We start from the raw sequence: 16,472 nt of genomic DNA on the forward strand, positions 1-16,472 counted from the left end.
TTATCAATATCGCACTATATTGTATCGTATCTAATCGATACAAGGTGTCAAATATGGATGTTTTTAATGAAACATACCTGCTCTAAACTCCATAATGGTCGCCTCAAACTGATTTAAACTAACTAAATCTAAAGTTATTGCTTCATTACTCCACATGGTGGCGCTAATTAAATGAACTTCATGCTTCCCTCTGCTGACAACTTTTATGGAGATGCAGATTTCATTTTTCAGCAGGACTTGGCACACTGCCCACACTGCAAAAAGTATCAATTGGTCTTATATAATATTATAATTTTCTGAGACACTGATTTTTGGGTTTTCATTGCCCCTAAGCTTCATAATCGTCATCAATAAAAGAAATAAACGCTTAAAATAGATCACTCTGAATACATCTATATAATATATGAGTTTCACATTTTGAACTGAATTACTGAAATAAAGTAACTTTTTAATAGTACATTTTTTTTAGATGCACCTGTAGCATTTCACAATAATGACTAGCACCGCAGTATTACAACTTAGCATAGCATTCTAATATAATGACTTAGCATCTCAAAATAATGTTTTAGCATCTTAAAATAGCAACTTAGCATCTCAATATAATAATTTAGCATCTGAAAATAATGACTTAGAATCTCAAAATAATTACTTAGAATCTCAAGATAATGACTTAGAATCTCAAAATAACGTTTCAGCATCTCAGAATAACAACTTAGCATCTCAAATGAATGACTTAACATCTCAAAATAATGACTTAAAATCTCAAAATAATGACTCAGAGTTTCAAAATAACGTTTTACCATCTCAAAAAAACAACTTAGCATCTCAAAATATGGACTTTAGTATCTCACAATATCTCCATACATATACAGTAGTTTATAGTTAATAAAACATGACAATAATTAATTTTATGGTGTTTAATGGTGTTTAATAGTGATTAATAGTAGTGTTTAATAGTGTTAACTGGGGATTATTCGTGTTTAATAGTGGTTAATTGTGTTTTATTGTATTTAATGGTGTTTAATAGTGATTAATTATGTTTAATGGTTATTAACTGTGTTTAATGGTGTTTAATAGTGTTTAATAGTGATTATTTTGGTGGAGTTGAGTATCTCTGCTCTGTGGGGAGCTGAGCTGACAGACTGACAGCAGGAGGAGACTCTCTCTCTCTCTGTAACTCTAAATTAACTCAGGACCAAACACCCGGACCGAGCTCCAGCCCGGTCTAAACTTGCAGAAACGGTCTAAATAACACCGGATTAGAGTTTACTTCACCTTAACGCTGTTTTGGAGTCTTTTGTGAGCAGGAAACTCCGAGAAAGAGGAGGAAAAGAGAGGAGTGAGGGAGTTAGCCTTGAGAGGTTAGCTGTAGCGTTAGGGTTAGTGTTGGGTAGTTAGCATGCTGCTCGCTAGGTTAACGTTAGGTTAGCTCTGCTGAGATTAGTTTACTGTAGTCTGTGGGATTAGCTGAAGTTGTCAGTTGTTAACTCTATAGCTAGTAAACCAGTCAATTTAGAGCGTTTTTGGGACTTACTTTCTACTAAAGCGAGACTGCGGTTGATAAAAAAAGCGAAGGAATCTACCAAAGAGCTTTTCCTCTCCATAACAAAGTGCTGGAAATGAGGAGCTGTGTGGAAGTCATCCCTCATCACCAGCAACAGCAGCAACGCCGCTAAACTAAACCTAAACTTAAAATTAAAACCTTAAACTAAGCTAACCTGGGATACTGTCGGAAACTCCAGCACTGCTGAGGTGAGGTAAGTGTTTTCTGAGTTTTTCTGTGTGTTTATTTCTCCCTCTTCACTTTTTAAATCGTTAAACGTTAAATATTCACGTGTAACAAGCTTGGGAACCCTAAATGGTCTCAGTGAAGATCTTACAGCCATCCTGAACTAAATAAATAAATATATGTGCCAGAAATGCGCCTGTAAAACTGAAAAGTTTCACTTCATCTGTTTCACTTCAGCTGATATCTACCTAACTTGTGAGAGTGAGCTTGAGTTAGTATTAGTGTGTATGTGAGTATGAGTGTGTATGTGAGTATGAGTGTGTATGTGAGAGTTAGTATTAATGTGTGTGAGTATGATTGTAGTCTGAGTGTATTATATGTGAGTGTCTTTGAGTATGAGTAACTTATGTGTGATTGCAAATGAGTATGAGTGTGTATGTGTGATTATGTGTGTATGGGAGTATAAGTGTGTATGTGAGTGTGTGTGAGTATATGTGAGTGTCTGAGTATATGACTGTATATGTGTGATTGTAGGTATATATGAGTGTGTATGTGTGATTGTGAGTATGAATGTGTGGGTGATTGTGAGTGTGTATATATGAGTGTATGTGTGAGTGCACAACATATAAAAACTCTAATATTGTCAACACTTCCTATTCATTCATTCATTCATTCATTCATTCATATGGTATGGTACACACAATTTATTGCAATATTTTATCAACAGTGGCAGATTCTTAAAACTGCAATTTAATACTCTTTTTGTGCATAGTAATGTGATTTTTATTTAGTTCTATAATGATGTGTTCTTTAAGCACTGACAAGATCCTTGATATGCTCGATATTGAAGCAAATTGTTTATTCGATAAGAACATTTATCAAGCTACGATAAAATATCATAATATTTTGCCTTTTGTAGAAAAAATACAGTAATGGGTAGAGGTAATATGCAAAAAATTTAAACATCCTTATCTGGCTTTATTATTACTGAAAAACATATGAAGCATAAAATCTCTGTAAACCAAAAAGTTTTCTTTTTTAAAAGAATACACACCTCTCATGCTTATTAGAACAGTTCTCATCCCTGAAATCTTTGCCAGTAATATAAAGTGAAGGTTTAAACCTAGTGACTGTAAATCTGCATGATCTTAATATTTTACTGGAAAAGTATATTATAAATTAGAAAGTAGTTGACCAGATTCGTCCAACAAAGAATCTACATGGTACATGATAAATAAACATATTGTTTCAATTTTGCTGAAATATATACTTCTTTCTTATTGTAATGTAATAAAGACCTGTAATAAACGTTTTTGCATACTCCCTGCTGAGCTCACTCACGTTCCTCTTTCCCACACTCACACACTCGTGTCCTAAACTACCCCACCCGTGGCAAGTTGCCTCATGCAGCGGTACCTGAAGTGGGAGGAACACGTATGATTCAGGGCTGCAATTAAACGTATTTATGTCTATCTGATGATTGGGTGTCATTTGAGGGCTATAATGCTAGTGTCTCGTTTATACTGGTATGTCAGTTTGTGTGTTTGTGTGTGAAAGAGAGAGAGAGAGAGAGAGAGAGAGAGAGAGAGATAGAGAGTAAGTATATAAGTGAATGTATGTGTGGTATCTTTCTCTTCCCCCCACAAGAGCAATGCCATAATTCCATACTGCAGCGGTGTTGTGGATAACCCGTAAGCAGGTGGCTTAAACTACAAAGCAAGGACTTTATCTTGGGTGTGAAGCAGCCGTTTGATGCTGATCTTATCTCCGCTCCATCCTCGCCCGCAGTATGTGGAGTTCGGCTTTCTTTCCTCCTTTCCTTCTGTCTCTTTTGTCCAAATTTGGTCTCCATTTCTTAAAGCTTGAACTCTTGCTGCATCTCATCACAGTGTTTCTCTGTGTCTCATCACAGCCTGTCGGAGTCAGAGCACACTGACCCAAACTAATCCAGCAGTGTTGAGATTGTAGAATGTTTTCTGACACTCTTCTAGAAATGTGAAGGACATCATTCTAGATTTTTTTTCTAGAATTTTTCTCACAAAGAGGGATTGCTGTTCCAGATTGTTGTCCTTTTGGTACTTTTTTAATAATACCTTATAGAAATGATCAATATTCAACAGAAATTATCAGGCCAGAATTCTAGAAAGGCAAACTTTCTAGAGTTCAAGTGTTTCCAGCAATCTAATTGGCTCTATGCTGAAAGGCGGGACTTTTTTCTCATTAATTAGTGTCTTCTTCAACTATAATCTTGTCCAGTGTTCTGTATTTATTGTTGCCGGTATAATGGGCAGTGTTAATCTGGAGCCCTGAACACCTCTTTTGGTCAATTCTTTTTTGGATGAATTGGTCCATTAATGGGTTTACCATCTTTAACATTTGCTAGTTTGGTTCAGAACAAACTAAAAAGTCTGAATGTCTGGACTGAACCGCACAAGGTCCTGTGATTTCTTGAAGGTTACAAATCAGTTCCCCTGTTGCATGTGGTTTAATTGCACCAGAAGTTTACAGTGCTTGGAGTAAACCTAGCTGCTAAAATGTTCCATTTGTGATCCTATTGGGTAAGAGTTATGGAACTGGGCCCTACTGAATTAGTCGACATCCAGCCTGAATCACACATCTGTCCAAAAAAAGCCTGGAATGCATCTCCATGACAAATCTGCTAAACCATCATTATGGACTTTCTGCTGATCCTCGCTTCCTGCGTCTCAGGAAACACAGGCTAAATCTTCCTGCAAAACATTCAGGCAGACAGACAGATGAACGGACACACACACACACCAACACACACATTTACACACACATAGACACACATTTACACAAGTGGGTCAGTCAGTTGATGTGATGATTCAGGGGGACGGGTTCTGGCTCTGATCTTGCTGGGATTCCAGTGCATACGTTCAATTTAGGTCAACCAGAACAAAGGCACCATTTTCGGGCCAGGGCGCTGCACTGATTCTGATCATATGTACTCATCCCTGTACCCGCCCGCCCACCCCCCTTCCCTATTGGCTCTTGTGGAATGTAGTGCATAGGATTATTATTATGCTGGAGATGCTCAGTACAGAAGAATTCCTGGATGTCTTCCTGTCTGAACGCTTTCAGGCTCCTCACTGCGACGTGCAACGTGTCCAAAACGCTTTAGCTGAGGACGAGGGCTCGCGTTATGGCTGCCAGGTCCATCCCGTCTCCGGCAGCCTTAAAGACAAGTCTCTGAGATAGAATCCCTTGAAGAATTTCGAGTGGTCTTTATGCCCGTTCAGCTTGTTACACGCACACCGGCGACGGCTAACACGCATGAAACACTGCATATTCCTTGTTTTTGCCTTTTGATTGATGTGCCGACGGGCCCTTTAAAGGCTGCTATTGTGTGTTGACAGAATGCTGCCTATTTTGTGGGCATGGATGTAAAAATACTTGGGATGCCTGTCCTTTTCGTGCCATGCAGAAAGAGGCCTTTTCTGAGAGCGGTGAAATTGAATTACATTATTCTCGAGTGTGTTAATGCACGGCAGTACTTGGGGAGACCCAGTTGGAGAGGGAGGGGGTGGATGGTGAAACGGGACATGGAGGGGGCGGTTGCTGTGGGTGATGGGCCTCTGCAGAAGACCTGCACAATGCCTCTTGTTCCTCTCTTTTCCTCTTTCTCTCTCTCTTACTTTTTGTTGTAATTTTTGTCTTTTCTTGCAGCACAATAGAATATATTTAATAACAATAATAGAGCCTTTATGTGCCTTCATAAATAAAGTAATATCTAAATTAACAATATTTTAGTTTTTTGTTTTTCTATTTTTTTTATCCCATTTTCTCCCCAATGTACTAGACCAATCACAAAACCCCTCCGATACAAGTGAAGTCAGACTCCACCTCTTTTTGAACGGCTGCTGATGCTGTAGCATTGCCGAGTAGCATCACAGTGCTAACGCTCGGAGGAAAGCGCAGCGACTCAGTTCTGATACATCAGCTCACAGACGCAGCCTTGTGCTGATCAACATCACCCTAGGAGTGATGAGAGGAAAGAGAGAGCGCCATCTACTGTACCCACCCAGAGAGAGCAAGACCAAGTGTGCACTCTCGGGGCTCCGGCAGCTGATGGCATCAAGAAAACATTTATGGACACGTGGAATTACGTTGTAAACAAAACAGCGTTTGTCCCCCACAATCCCCTGACCTATACCAAACTGAGATTTTTTTTTTATTATTCAGCACCTCCAGGAACTTCTTCCTGCAAGATGCTGAGAAAACTATTCCAGGTGACTCTCCCTCATGAAGACACTGAGATTAAAAAAATACAAAGAGTCTATAGCTTTAATGTCTTCAATATTACATTTACATTGTGCACAATTGTACAAAATTGTTGGTGTAGTGCAGTGGATAACACCACTGCCTGCCAGTGAGCTATTATATTGTTTGACTGGTGTTCAATAACAGGTCTAGGTGTCTAGGTGTCTACGCTGTTCTTTTACTCATTTATGAGATGCTTCATAAATGAGACCCTTTGTTGGCGGTGAAGCAAAGGGTTAATAGAGGATGTCTGCTGACAACCGTCACAATTCCTCCTGTTCCTGCCCTTGTCTTACTCTCTCTCACTTTTTTTTGTTTTATTTTTGGCCGTACTGCTCCTCCTGCTGACATTGACTAAGACAATCCTTTTGCAGTTTCCTCCCATTATACACATCCTTGCAATGGTTCCAGTAGCTACTATCTACTATCGCTGCTATTATTTTAAGGTTTTAAACCAAATGTCTTACAAAAAACCCAAAGTTTTACAAAGTCAATTTACCTTCTCTCTGTGTTTCTGTTTCTGTTTTTTTTTTGCTGTATAGGATGTAGTGTGATGGCAAAATGGCAAAGCAACTGGAAGCTTAGTAGATTCTTGAATGCTATCCTACTCAACGATGGCACACATGGCCCTGGAGCTTCCTCCAGTGATGAGTGTGCAGTGAGGACTGGTTTTCACTGTGGCCTGGTCTGGTCGCCATGCTGGCCCTGGGAGTAGACTATGGAAAACCAGGTGGAGGAAGAGAAGGAGGAAGAGGGGGAGGAAGAGGAAGAGGAAAGACGTCGACGGCTTGGCAGTCTCCCGTTAAGGAGAGGTTGCCGGCACGGGAGAGCGGAGTCAACATCAAACAGAAGATTTCCCAGTGGGAGGGGCTTAGCCAGTCAGATGATGGACATGGAGGTAAACCCAACACCCACGGCACCCCGGTCTCTCGCACTCTCTCTGGGGACGTGCTTGGAAATGGATTTTTCTCTGAAGACAAGTGTGACAGACTACGCAAAAAAACGAATCTGTCTAAAGCTATAAGCCTAGGCTTGGATTTCAGGGAAAACCAGGTCAGTCACAGTCAGTTTACAGCAGGACGCAAGTCCGATCCGCATCAGGACCGAGCAGCACGTTTAAACAGAGTCGTAACCTCAACCCCTGTGTCTAAGCTATCACTAGTTTCCACTCAAACCCAACATACCCAACCTCCTTCCAACAAACCGAAGAGCATTAACAGTGACTCCAGTGGCAACTTCACAGACATTGATGTCACATCTCTACCTCAGTGTGTAGAAGACCCTGAGGATTCTCTTCCTCCGGGTAATTTTTACACCTCCCGGGGTTTTTGGAGGAGGCTGGAGGGCGAGGAATCGTTCTGGGACAAAGAGAGAGATTCCTCGCCCCTGTCGAAGCGCCTCTTCTCATTTGAAGCTGCAGTGAGCCCAGCAGACCCGAACGTACCGCCGCCTAAACCACAGCGCACATTCCAGTATCGAGGAGCTGAAAGCCCACCTGCACATTCGGGCCAGTGGGAGAAGCAGACTTCTCCTGTGAGCCAATTCAGACCGGGAACAAGGCGTGATGTCATACGTCCTCCCAGCGGGCCTCCTCCTCCGTGTCCGGTCTCTCCGACTAATGGCTTTTCCAGAAACAGAAGGAACAGGTGAGCGAAGGCCAGCAAATTCTCCTAATCCATCTTAGAGCAGGTGATGTATGTTTTGTAGACAGACAGACAGATTTGTTCATAGTGTAGAAGATCACATCCACTTTATTTGTTATTATTGTTGCATATATACATTTTCATAATTCACTATGTATTGTTATATTTATATATAATATCTGATGGCAACAACTAAGCAAATGAATCATGGAGAAATCAAAGTTAGTAGTGTTTGAGTTCAATGGGATTTAGATCCAGGCTTGTTGCTGGCCAGTGCTGTTTTTCCGTCCATCTCCGGGTGCTTTTAAAGTATGTTTGGGGTCATTGTCTTGCTGGAAGACCCATGAGCTAGGATGCAAACTCAGGTACCTAACATTGGCTCAACATCGTTTGGTAATCTTCCGATTTTATGATGCATTGCACACAGTCACCCAAAGGCACCCAGTGCAGCAGAATAGGAAGGATTTTGGCTTAGTCACGTACATTTTGGCAAACTGTAGTCTAGCTTTTTTATTTTTTGTTTCTGTGGGGTCTTCCTGGGGTCCTGCCATAGCATGTTATTTCATTCAAATGTCTTCCGTCCACGTTCAGGGAGGTTAGCTACAGTGCTTTTGGTTGTAAACTTCTTGATTATGTCTCGCACCATGAACAAAGGAGCATCAAAATGGATAAAAATGGATCTGGACATAGATTGAGTAACATTGAGACGTGAGTTTGTGACATTTTTGCCCATTACTGTTTGACATTATGGGAACTGTAGTGGTTTAGGAGTATTGCTATAAGATCTTGTGTGTGTTTTTTTTTTCTGGAGTGACGTCATACTTTGGGATAAGTTGGGGGATGATTAGCTGAGTCAGCATCCCGACCTCACTAATGCCTCTGATGCTGAGGTCAGTTAAATCCTCACAGCAAAGCTCCAAAATCTAGTAGAAAACCTCTCCAACAAAAGCAACATAAACTCTTTTTAATACCTTTAGTTACAGAAGAAGCAGGTGTCCCAATACATTTGTACATATAAATTATTATGTATTTTTCATGGAACAACTTATAGTTAGTTTTACTGATTGGCTATGTTTGTTTAGTGGCTACCCAGTAGTGCTGAATGATATGATCAAAAATTTATGTCACAATATATTTCTCAATTTTGGTGGATACCATTCAATTGTGGTACCAATATATACATTATAAAAAAAATTATAATCATGATATTTAAAGCTATTTTGACACACAAAAAATGCGTTAACAATCTTAGATTAGTAAAAACTGCTGTTAAATATATACTCTACTCTTTTTTATACTTTACTCTTTTTTTTCTGCCTATCATCCAGTTTTACAGATTTTTTTACACTCCTACTAATGAAATGTAGAGTAGGTTTAGGGTTTTTAAGCACTAAATACATTCACATTTTGCCTATTAAAGCATTTATTGTCTATGATAAGAATATTTAGCATGATGCAATAAAAAATCTTCATATTGCTCAGCTCTACCGCCCAGAGATATTATAATATTATATTCAGTATTGCTCATTACATTACATTCCAGCCTGTAACTGTAAGCACTGTAGACATGCTTTCAGATTATGAGTCACTGTAGGTATGTCCTTTTTTTGGAACCAAAACCTGTTAATGAGGAACTCTGCTTGTTTGCTTGTTCTGCTTGTTCAGTAAAAAAGCAGATGTCAAGTAGGTGCAAAGCTAATCAAATATCCAAAGGTTGCTTTATAGAATACACAGGGCAAGGAGTGGTCACTGAATCTAATTTTCCCATTTGCAGAGAGCATTCAGAGATGTGATGATTTGTGAGTAACACTGGCTCATTGTTGGGCGTTTTGCTGCTTTTAGAGACTTGTCCTTTTACCTCGAGTCTAAAAGTGTCTTCTGTCTTCTATCTTTTGCACATTGTTGCACAAAATTGGTTTTAAAGAGCACTCTGCTTAAGTACAGCATTATACAGGATAGTTCTTTTATTATACAGTTCAGTTCTCCAGCACTGAAGCTGGAGCAGTATTAGCATTACCCGCTTTTTATTAAGCGCTAGCTGTTTCCCTGTTTAGAAATTAGTATTATTGGTCTGTAGCCTGCTGCTAACCCCGTCTAGCACTGCTGGAGCATTAGCTAATATCGCTCTGGCTTACCAGAAAACTCAGGGTTCCACAGTGTAGTGCTGTCGGGCAGCATTTACTAGCGCTAAGCATGGCTAGCACTAGCAGTTAGCCGCTAATACTAATTTATTGCTGCTGCACCCAGTGAAAATGTGGAAATCTAAGTTTACTGTAAATAAACAGAAGCGCTTTACTCACATAAATAATCTGTGTAGATTAATTTTATTATTTTATATTTTAATTAATATAATTTGATTTTTTTTAGCTTAACTTTACTTTACTTAAATTAAAGTTACCCCCACCACCACCACCCAGCAGCTAGACCTGCTGAATTAGAAGGAAAACATGGCGACACCCCTGTTCCTTACTACTGTCGCATAATGCACCTTATAATGCAGTGCACCTTATGTATGAAAATGGACCAGAAAATAGAAGTTTATTGATAGCGTGCCTTATAATCCTGTGTGTCATAGTGCGAAAAATACAGTAAGTAGGGCTGCACGATTTGGCCAAAATATCCAATTGCGATTATTTTTAATCCATTTAACCCTAAACCTGTATTAGTGGTTCCCAGGATTCTCAGATTAAAAACAATTGTCAGTTTTATTTTTAGGAACAAAAAAAGCAACAAAAAACAATCTTCACACACACTTGCAGGCTATTGGCTAATTCAAATCGCAGCTCCTGCGATTGTAAAATTGCCTCCATTTCAATTAAAATGCGATTAATTTTTCAGCCCTAACAGTATTTTAGTTTATTTTATGTTTTGCTTTTTATAAATTATATTTAAAGTAAATATTATATTTATATATATTATATTTAAAGTTGTTCTATTGTTTAGATGATCTTTCCTTATCTTTGTTTATATGTTTTGTTGACTACAGGTTTTTACATTGTAAATCTTAGTATTTTATTCTTTCTACCAAGATATTTTGCACGTTTGTATGTTTGCACTTTAAAATGTGTAGTTTTAAAAGTAAAAAAGCAGACTGTCGTCCCAAGCATTTCACTGCAGGTCATACTGTTTATTACTGAGTATGTGACAAATAAATTTGAAATAGAAATTGAGATCATACATGGGTGGTTTAAGGAACATGAAATGTTGGCTACTTCCCAGAGCTGTGAATATGTAACCTGGGCCGTTCTTTCTGTTTCTGAGATCCCCTGCGCTGGTTTCAGTTCTCCGCTTGCTGGAGTTCGGGTGATTCTGCTGAGAGAGAGCGAGTAGATGTTCTGGCTCAGACCCAGATGTGATGTCAGACCCTCTCTGGCAGAGTCTTGCTCTATTGTCTGGACTTGGCCTACTTCTTTCTCAGCCAGGAGCGCAGGGGTCACACTGAGCTGTTTTTACACACTCTCGCGCACTCTCACACGCTCTGTTGTTTACACTGTCTCCTTTTTATCATTCATTCTGCTTTCTCCTGATCGTCTAGGCCGGTTCCCCTCTGCTGCTCATTGTTTTTCTATCTGCTTTATCTGTCGTCTCATTGGGCGTGTGGTTAAGAATGAAAATTCCACAGTGCTTCTATACAAGACTGTGTCACACATGGAGTGGGTCACTGTAATGCAGAAATACTTTACTTTACAGCTATACAGTTTATGGACAAACATATTAGAACACCTGCTGATTCACATTGTTTGCTTGTTTGTTTGTTTGTTTGTTTGTTTGTTTGTTTTCTTAAAATCAAGAGAAATCTGTGTAGATTAACATCCAGCTTTCGTTTAAAGAAAAATATTTTTTAAGAGTTACAGTTTTCTTTACTTAGCTCAGCTTTACTTATCTTCCCCACCACCATCTCCCAGGGTCGAGACCTGCTGGATTAGAAGTAAAAAAAACATGGTGACACCCCTGTTCCTTACTAGTGTCGCATAATGTGCCTTATAATCCGGTGCAACAGACCAGAATATAGACGTTCATATATAATAGAATATAATAGAACATAATATATTATAAAATAATATAATATAACATAATACAGTAGTTTACAAAAACTACTTAAAGTATCAGAAGTTGCAGAATTTAATTGTGAATAGGCCAATAGAAATGCTTCAAAATGACATTTAAAGTTAAAAGGCTTTGTTTTATTAGTCTGTTAAGCTGCCATTTTTGGAGATACAAAGTGTTTGCATGACCATGACTCGATTAAAAACATTTATCGCACATCTTGAAATGTCACTTAGCAGTTCTCCCTCTGCTTCTGCTAACTATATTAGCCACAAGACCTATCTCTGAACACACACATGATCAAATTGAACTTTGTCGTGTTTACTGAGAGGCAGCTGATTGCACTTTGAGCACACATGTACAGTGGAACTGTTGAACTTGAATATGTATTGGTAATTTTAAAAAGGAAGTAGAATTTGAAGGAACAGCATCCAGAGATTCCAGGTAACTTTTGGGAGAGTCAAAGGGCCATGGAGACAAGACAATAGTACTGGGCATATTTGTCCTGGAAGTATAGATAGAACGTCACTTTGTTATTATTATATTTGACCACAGTCCAGCCACAATGCATCCATTTGAAGTTTATACAAGTGAGTATTACCGGGCCTGTAGCCTGCTGCTAACCTCGGCTAGCGCTGCTGGAGCAGCATTAGCATTAACCGCGCGGTTAATGCTAAGCGACAGGTCTTTCGCCATTCAGAGGTGAGCATTATCAACCTGTAGCTTGCTGCTAACCCCGGTTAGCACTGATATATATATATATATATATATATATATATATATATATATATATATATATATATATATATATATATGCAATATATATGTAATATGTTTATGCATATATATATATGTATATATATGCATTATGCATAAACATATTACAGTTCCCACAATTCATTGCAAGTGGGTTTAGAGTGGCATGTACGCTTGTGAAATTACTGTTCCCACCATAAACTCATATACTGTGTTTTCTATGTGCACCTACCTGTACTACCGGACCTAACCATAACTGACCGCCGTATCATGATGGTTTAAGATGAATCCACATACTGTTACACTCATTTAATTTTTTTTTTTTACCATAGAATATCAACATTCAGGAGGAAGTTTATTTTCCTGATGTAAGCAAATTCAGATTTGATCTAATGCTGTAATATAATTGGTAAATGCCACAATGTTAAATAGGGGTGGGAATCACAAGACATCTGATGATACAATATTTTAAAATATTGATATTTGATGCCCCAAATCGATACAGTTCGATATGATTTATCGTAATATCTATATATTGTCCAACCCCTAATGCTGAATCACTCTATCCCAGCCTGAGACACTTAATTAAGAAGGTAAATTTAAAGTCTAATCATGACTGATCTAAAATACAGTAAACTTAACTCTTTCACTGTTCTGACTGTATGAAACTCTTGACTCCTATCACCACTGCCCGTCTCTGTCCACAGGAAGTCGTTCGAGTTTGAGGACGTGGTCCGGCTGGCAGCTCAGCAGGGCTCCAGAGGGACGGCGGAGGCTCGGCGCTCGGGACTGTACCATGCCCGGTCTGAGGACAGCATCTATGAAGACATCATCTGTGAGTCTGACCTGAACTCGCTGACTCCAATTAGAGTCAACCTGAAACACATGTGCTGATAAAAAAAATAAAAAAAGAGAGAGCTGTGATTATGAAAGCCAGTCAGAAGTGACAGCTTTTTGGAAGAGATGGAAACTGAACGGCTGCAGCTGAGAAATTGCTAAACAAGCGGCCTGCAGTGAACTGGGATCAGATACTGTACACAGGAATCTGAAGAACTGTAACAATGGAACAGTTTTAAATAAAATCAGATTTGGCAGCATGTATAAATGGGCCAGGCTGCAGATTTCTTAGTATTGAAATTCTAGATTGTACTCTTTCGTATTGTGGTATATAGGCCTGTCACGATAATTAAGTTATTAATTTATTTACTTATCAATGTAATTTATATGGACATGACTAGGGCTGTGCGATATGGATATGGAAATTCATATCCTGATATAGGCCATTTCATATTCCAGTAACTATATATCAGGATATGGCACATGTTGCTGATGGGGATAGAGACCTTAGAGTGGTGGGTGGGATAAGCACAGTCTTTGTGTGTTGAGGAGTCTGATTGCCTGGTGGAAGAAGCTGTTGCAGAGTCTGGTAGTGGAGGCTCGGATGCTCCGGTATCTTCAGCTGGAAGGCATCAGTGTAAAGAGACTGTGTGTGGGATGGGTAGGGTCTTCCACAATGCTGGTCCATAATTCAGGTTCAATTCGGGAGTTTAGGAAAACTACTGTTTTACTGCACACAGGTCCGCCATCCAGAAAGCACCCGAAAGAGCTTTAATCTCATCAAATGTGGACAGTGTTATTCTCGAGCCCTGCTTGTGTAATTGCCCTATTTTAGTATTGTAATATCAATAGATCAGTGGAATAAAATCGTCTTAAAATAACAATAATATAGTTCTTTACAATTATTTTTACATTTTTATTTTTATTTGTATTTATTTACATTCATATTTAGCGGACATCCCGAGGGAGAACCCATATGAGGACATCAAACTGTCTCCTATGTGTCTGCCCATCATGCGGTCTCGAAACTGGACTGTTACACAGAGACCTTCCCCTCGCACGCCAAAGGTAATCAACAGTTAATAAAGAGCCATTTCTCTTAAAAAAAGATCTGTAAAAATTTCACAATGTAAAAATGACTGTTTCAATCAAGCATGATTTGATTTAACTTTAAAGGTATGCTTTTGTTTACCAGACTCTTATTTTATCCAGCCTATCTTACACCCTGCACAAGTCACATCGCAATCTTTATTGCATTGCATTACATTACATTGTATTTAATGAACATCAACAGTCTATTTTCACGTCTTGTGCATGAGTCGTTTAAATAGCGAAAGTGCTTCTAAATATACATCTAAACTTATGGGCGGGGAGGTCTGGAAATGAGGTGTGTTCAGGCAAATTTCTGGGGTATTGCTTTCTTGGAAGTGAAAAACACAGGTGCGCCACTGACTGATTTAAACCCAGACAACAGTCAACCATCAGACATTTATTGCTATCTTGGCAGTGAATTGTCACAGGCATGTGACACTTAGGAATGGAATTGAGCTATAAAACTACAGTTTTGTACAATTATAGAGAAGCACATAATCATTGGCTTAATCTAATATACAATGGATTTATAGTATTATGTTTAGAAGTTGAATGAATTTACTTGTTAATATATTAAGATTTGTGCTGAATCTTTTGTGTTTTTAATTTTTTATCTCTAGCTGCCTCCCAAACCCCTCACGTTACGAGCCAACGCAGACAGGCTGCATGAGGAACAGTGGGACTTCAAGCATTCAGTGACTTCTCCATTTCAAACGTCTAAGTTAAGCACACCTAAACCATCAGCATCCAAACACGCTACAGCCTACAGAACTCAGCGCCAGCCTCAGGTAATCACTTCACAGGGTTTTTATCAGTTTACACAATAAAAAATGTGAATTTCTCAGGCTTCTGACGTAAAATCCTGTAATGTAAGTCAAAAGAAGGGGGAAAACCCTAGACATAATCAGGAATGTAACTTCAGAGGAAGAGGGAGAGGGGAAATGGTGAGAAGATGGATGGAGGAGACAGGAAACAGCCTTTATGGAGCGTTTGAGACACAGAGCTTTATCACTCATGTGCCACATGCTGACCACTGCTGACTAACCCGGCTATACTTGGCTTCACGCGCCTGCAGGGTGCAGTTAGACTGGTAGGGTAGATGTATTTAAGGTCATTTATGTTAAGTCGGGTTTAATCCAACCACTGGGTTTAATAATCACACCTACACTTATGAAGCTAATGGAAGAAAGCTGTTTCCATGGTGCGAGAGAGCTCAGTTTGGAGGTAAGAGTCTTTAAATTCTCTGGGAATCGCCTAAAAGTTGGGATTATAGTAGAACATGCTTCAGGTTGTGTTGTAAATTTCTGTAGCAACGTCATCTCTGCCTTTTTTACTGTATGCAGACTGAAATTTCTTATGATTTACTTTTAAAAAATGTTGGTACCACTTTAATAAAGCCTTATTTATAAAGGTTTTATAAATAAGTCTATAAATGATTGTTAATTACATTGTAAATACTTTAAAACCAGTAATAAGCTGTTACAGCATATAAATAGGAAGCTGAACTGCTTGAAGTTTTGCAGCAGGTGTAAAGGCATAAAGTTATCCAAAAGCAGTGTGTAAGACTGGTGGAGGAGGAGAACTGGAAGAGGGTTAAAACATGCCAAAAACCAGGGTTATTCCACTAAATATTGATTTCTGAACTCTTAAAACTTTATGAATGTGACCTTGTTTTCTTTGCATTTTTTGAGGCCTTTTTTTCATTCAGACATTTCTCGTTTTCTGCAAATAAATGCTCTAAATGACAATATTTTTATATGGAATTTGGGAGAAACGTTGTCAGCATCCAGGCAACTGTTGCCTGTTGCCCTTTCTATTAATGTGTTGTAACTGCTTAGTAATGGTTTACAACCTAGTTAATAGCCATTAATAAACTCCTTTATAAACTCATTATGAAGGAACCTTATTTTATTATTTTTTGTCATTTTAAAATAAGTATTTTTTAATTAGTGAAGTCTGAGAATTCACTGTATATAATTTTATCTTTTTCTTGGTGGCTGTAAATATATAATAATACTATTATGAACTATGTGACAGCTGTCAAATATTTATGGGTAGACTCCTAGGGTGATGTGGATCAGCACAAG

General features: G+C 38.7%; 1 protein-coding gene across 2 annotated transcripts in view; it reads left to right on the plus strand.

Moving 5' to 3' along the window:
* The first annotated feature begins 1,132 nt into the window (after positions 1-1,132).
* dennd2c (DENN/MADD domain containing 2C) overlaps positions 1,133-16,472 on the plus strand; it is a 28,719-nt gene continuing 13,379 nt past the window's right edge. The window contains exons 1-5 of one of the 2 annotated variants that reach the window (XM_022670604.2): positions 1,133-1,757; positions 6,553-7,656; positions 13,164-13,291; positions 14,246-14,361; positions 15,006-15,173. In XM_022670604.2, coding sequence (XP_022526325.2) covers positions 6,707-7,656; positions 13,164-13,291; positions 14,246-14,361; positions 15,006-15,173 — 1,362 coding nt within the window. In that variant the 5' untranslated portion in view covers positions 1,133-1,757; positions 6,553-6,706. The remainder of the gene's footprint in view (positions 1,758-6,552; positions 7,657-13,163; positions 13,292-14,245; positions 14,362-15,005; positions 15,174-16,472) is intronic. The other variant, XM_022670605.2, reaches the window with a different exon arrangement.

This window comes from Astyanax mexicanus, chromosome 12, assembly GCF_023375975.1.
Source record: "Astyanax mexicanus isolate ESR-SI-001 chromosome 12, AstMex3_surface, whole genome shotgun sequence".
NCBI classification, from domain to species: Eukaryota; Metazoa; Chordata; class Actinopteri; order Characiformes; family Acestrorhamphidae; genus Astyanax; species Astyanax mexicanus.